The following is a 4,569-nucleotide window of genomic DNA, read 5'->3' on the forward strand; positions in this document are numbered from 1 at the left end:
TAACTGGGATCGATTTGACAGACAATAACCACCTGGTTTTGTGTACATGCAAATGAGTACAAGTGAGAGTACACGGAACGTTTCTTTTGGGGTGAAGTTCAGACAGATATCGCGATTATACTTCAATACATCTCAGTCTTGGATCGTAAAACCAATAATGTCCATGTAATTACAATGAATCATGCACCTGGAAATGCTTGCCATCTGTGAGCTGTAATTTGAACATGCATATTCTATAAGCAACGGTAGACAGGCCTATACACGACAAGTTCATGACATTGTTTAGAGTTCATGTCATCAGAAGACTCAGTGTTTGTGACCTATGATCGGAAATCTTTTCTGGTGTGGTAGATCTCGAAACACGGGATGCAACACATAGCAAGTCCACATTGTCGGCAGTATGTCCTCGTCTGTCTTCGCCTTCCCCTCCTGCGGTCCGAACACACGTAGCAGTCAGGACGATGTTGTCGATCTTCGAACTCTGCTGGGAAGTGGCGCTCAGTCAGTCTTGCCTCGTTGTCGGCGATGGGAGGTGACGGTGTCCGACGATAGCGAGATGCTCTGTAGCCGTTCAGCAGACCCTCAATCACCCGACATCTGAAGTCGCGCGTGGACATCTTGTGGCCAGCCATGCGAAATGCGATGTAAGCGTTCACGAGAGCTACTTCCATGGTGAAGTGGTAGGTTACGCGGTATCCCTTGATTTTCTTATGAGGGTAGCGGTAGTAGGACATGCGTTGATCCATTTTGTCCACGCCGTTCATGAACCTGTTGTACACGTCAACAGTTGCTGGCTTCTGAATCGTACGGCGACCTCCTTCGGCGTTCTTACTCCGTATCTGCTTCTGTTTGAGATCGTTGCTGCTGACGGTCGACAGCACGTTCACGAGTTTCACGTCATGCCAAGTCACTGCTGACATCTCCCTCCCTTTGGCGAAAAACACGGGATCGTCACCTTTCGCAAGGTGCAGACCACCACGTCGGATCTCTTCTGGAAGTCCTCGTCGGTTGCTCCTCACCGTTCCACAGGCTCCAAGTCCGTTCCGTGACAGATCCTCGTAGAGCTTTACGGAACTATAATAGTTGTCCATCACGATCACGCGATCCGTGTTGTAGAATGGCTCCGTCAGCTGTTTCACCAGGGCTTCAGTGGCGCTGTCCCCATTGTCTTGTCCCTCGGCTCCGACATACTGCCGCCACCGCAGACAAAATCCCGTTTGGGCGTCACAGAGCATCCAGAATTTTATCCCCCATTTCCGTGGTTTGTTTGGGATGTACTGTCTGTAGGAGATTCTTCCTTTGAACGGCGCCAAGCTCTCGTCGATTGACAGGTATCCCCCGGGAAGGAAATGCTCAAGGTACGTCGGCTGGGACATATCGATGAGGGGGCGCGTCTTGTGAAGGGGGTCGAAACCGGGCTGTCCACGGGGCACGAGCTTCTCGTTGTCATTGAAATGAAGGAAGGTGTTCAATAGCTGAAATCGATTCCTGGAAATGACGTCGGCAAACCCAGGAGTCACTAAGATGTCGGAGTTCGTTTCCCAGTACTGAGGCACAGATGGCTTTGACACCAGTCCCATCGCTATTTGAAGTGCGGTGAAAGCGCGTATCTCCTCCTCATCGGTGTCCAGCCATACGCCGAATCGAGAAGCCTCTGGGAGGGGCGCTGGGCAATCGAAGAATTGTTGCGCATACTTGTTCGTTTCATCTGCTATGTGGGCAAAGATGGGAGTCGGATAGAACTTCGTAAAAAAGTCCACTGGCTCCAATCCTTCAGCGTCGAAAAGTAGTCTGGGTTGGTCGTCATACACTCGTCGACTTGACTTGAATCGCTCGTCAGGCTCAAGTCTCCGCCAATCGTGATCGGAGAGTGGTTCAGCATGAGTTGTTGGATGAGGCGGAGGTAGATCATTGAGGTGGTCATCGTCACCTCCATCAGCTTCGTCGCCTGACGAGTCTTCAAACAGTGATTCACCGTGCTCTTCAAACTCCGGGAGAAGACGTGAGGAATCACGTTCTTCTGTGCTTTCACTGCTACGAGATGATTGCGTGTCTTCTTCCCAGTTGTTATCTACAATATCCTCGATTTCGAAGTCAGAGTCCAACATGAAATCACGGACCTCTTCGGCAGTGAACTCACGCCTTCGCCGTTTTCTCGGTGGAGCCATAGAAGCGAGCACACTTTAGCTCATTCAGGAGAGACTGATAGAGTATTTAGAGATTATGAAGCAGTAACGTTGTTGAATCGCAGGAGAGATCGAGATAAATGATGATCACTGGCAATTTCCCCCTTCTTATGTAAGTCAATGTGATCAGTTCGGGTGATAGAATAGCAGGATTAAAACTATCAACGTTCGATACCTTCGCCAATCACGTATAAGCAAAGGTTATTATAGCTCTAGAATAAAACTTTCGTTTGAAAGACCTGAAAAGAAAGAGTACCGCCTATTTCCAAAACCTAGCCTATAATAAAGACGCGGCACGCGTGAATAGATGTTTCATGGCCACCGCCACCTCACCGCGGATACAATAAGAGTGCCTTATTTGCATAGATGAAAGCGCCTACCGAAAGACCGCCACAAACAAAAGAAGGCCTTGACACCCAACCTTGGTCATGGTCTATTACATTCGAAAAACATGTGTCAGTATTTTGTTGGTCAAACTATGGAAATACATGAAAATATCCTGTCGAAACAAGAATATCGGTCTGTAAACACTCGTAAAATAATTGGGAATGAATGTTTTGAACTGGCAGTAATTCAATTGCGAATGTCAACCTTACCTTTTCCCTGTTATATTGTACCTTTTCTCCCAGCAGATTCAAACGCGTTAATAATTGTGACAAACTATAATTATCATGCAGTTGATTTTAGTCAGTAAATCTAAGTTTCATCAAATATGTCAGCGAACTAAACATTGTAATAAAATGAAGTACATTCATTTCAATAAACCATTACCATGTCGATTTAAAAGACACATGTACATATATATATATATATATATACACTCATATATACAGAGTGGGAAAAGATAAAGGCATTCATGGACGTATAGATAACGTACATGTTTCACGTATATACAGTATACACACATTCGTTGAACTACGTTCGTGAATGCCCTTATCTTCTCACCCTGGATGAATAATGAAGTAGCTACATGTACACTTGTTCTGTACAAGGTCGAGGCGCCTTCTCTTTCTCGCTCTGTCTCTCTCATTTTATATATATATATAAGTAACAAAAGATAAGTAACAGAAATACAATGAATAATACAATAATGTAAAATGAATTTTGTTATTGTTCTCTCAGTATCAACACTTGAGAAAGGGCGGCGAGACGCTCGAAAATTTGTGTGAAGAAATAAACCGTTGGTGAATACAGCATGAACTTTGTTACAGCTTTGTTACTTATCTTTTTATCTTGCCAACACGTGGGCTACCTTATCAACATATATATATATATATATATATATATTCATATTTTTAATACACATATGTGTATCTTTATAATATTAATAATTTTGCCTTATTCTGTTCAAATGTATGCAAATTGGTTGCTTTTTTGCGCGCTTTTGTGTTTACGTCCCAAGCCCTTGAAAAAGACTGGTAACTCCGTCGAAAGCTTGGGAGAGTAAAAGGCTATTAGTGAACATTACTGCAACGTCTGCGAGCAGTCTTTCCCGTCACACCTACACATAAATATAATTCAGCACCCACAACGTAGGAGGCCAAGCCCGCTTCACCTTATATGTTGTATATATATGATTATATATAATGAAACGTTTAGTCCGCGTGTTGGTACCAGTAGGTATAGAAAAGATGAAAAAGTAGAGTGGTAATGCATTTTGACAGTCTTCATCTTCATCATCATTTTTTCTGTCTACATGTATATAGAAATATATATATATATATATATATATATATATACCAAAATATATGTATCTTACATACAATTATAAATTCAGCAATGTTATAACAACTGCACTTGATAACCTAGGACGGCGCTTCTTCTCTGTCATAATAGTATAGGACAAAATATGTACCATGTAAAGCAGAACATAAAAATGCTTCTCCTTCATGCTTCAGTCAGATTTTTTTATCCCGTTTTGCAAAGCTTCTTCAGCATACATAATACCGTGTTGTTGTAGCCTATAAGAAAAGCAATCAGCTTTTGTGAGAAAAAGGAAAGAAAGAACACAGACAAGTTTCAAACGTAAAACTTGCCATTCATCTCTCTCATCTTGACCACACAGTGGTATAAACACGAACTAAAGATTTGCCACGCAAACGCTAAGAGGACGCTAATCAGGCAGATCATTATGTTCTGAACATGCGCGACACAGCCAACAGCCATGATCATTGTCCAACACGGGAGGCTGCGCCGTCTTGATGTTAGCGTCGCCGATCTGAAGAACTCGCTGTTACCACAGATCAGAATTGAAGATCTCGGGTAGTAGAATACCCATTTCCATGAATTTTGGATACTAGAGGTATTCACATGTGCATAAAAAAATCACACTATCGATCGAGATAAATGATGATCACTGGCAATTTCCCCCTTCTTATGTAAG

General features: G+C 43.1%; 1 protein-coding gene across 1 annotated transcript; it reads right to left on the reverse strand.

Annotated features, from left to right (window-relative positions):
* Positions 1 to 320: 320 nt before the first annotated feature.
* On the reverse strand, positions 321 to 2,168 carry LOC139720807 (piggyBac transposable element-derived protein 4-like). Its single transcript, XM_071632146.1, has one exon. The coding sequence runs from the start codon at positions 2,166 to 2,168 to the stop codon at positions 321 to 323; it is 1,848 nt and encodes a 615-aa protein (XP_071488247.1).
* Between the last annotated feature and the right edge of the window lie 2,401 nt (positions 2,169 to 4,569).

Source organism: Diadema antillarum, unplaced genomic scaffold (assembly GCF_040938485.1).
Source record: "Diadema antillarum isolate AM-2024a unplaced genomic scaffold, OU_Dant_1.0 scf00000133, whole genome shotgun sequence".
NCBI lineage: Eukaryota > Metazoa > Echinodermata > Echinoidea > Diadematoida > Diadematidae > Diadema > Diadema antillarum.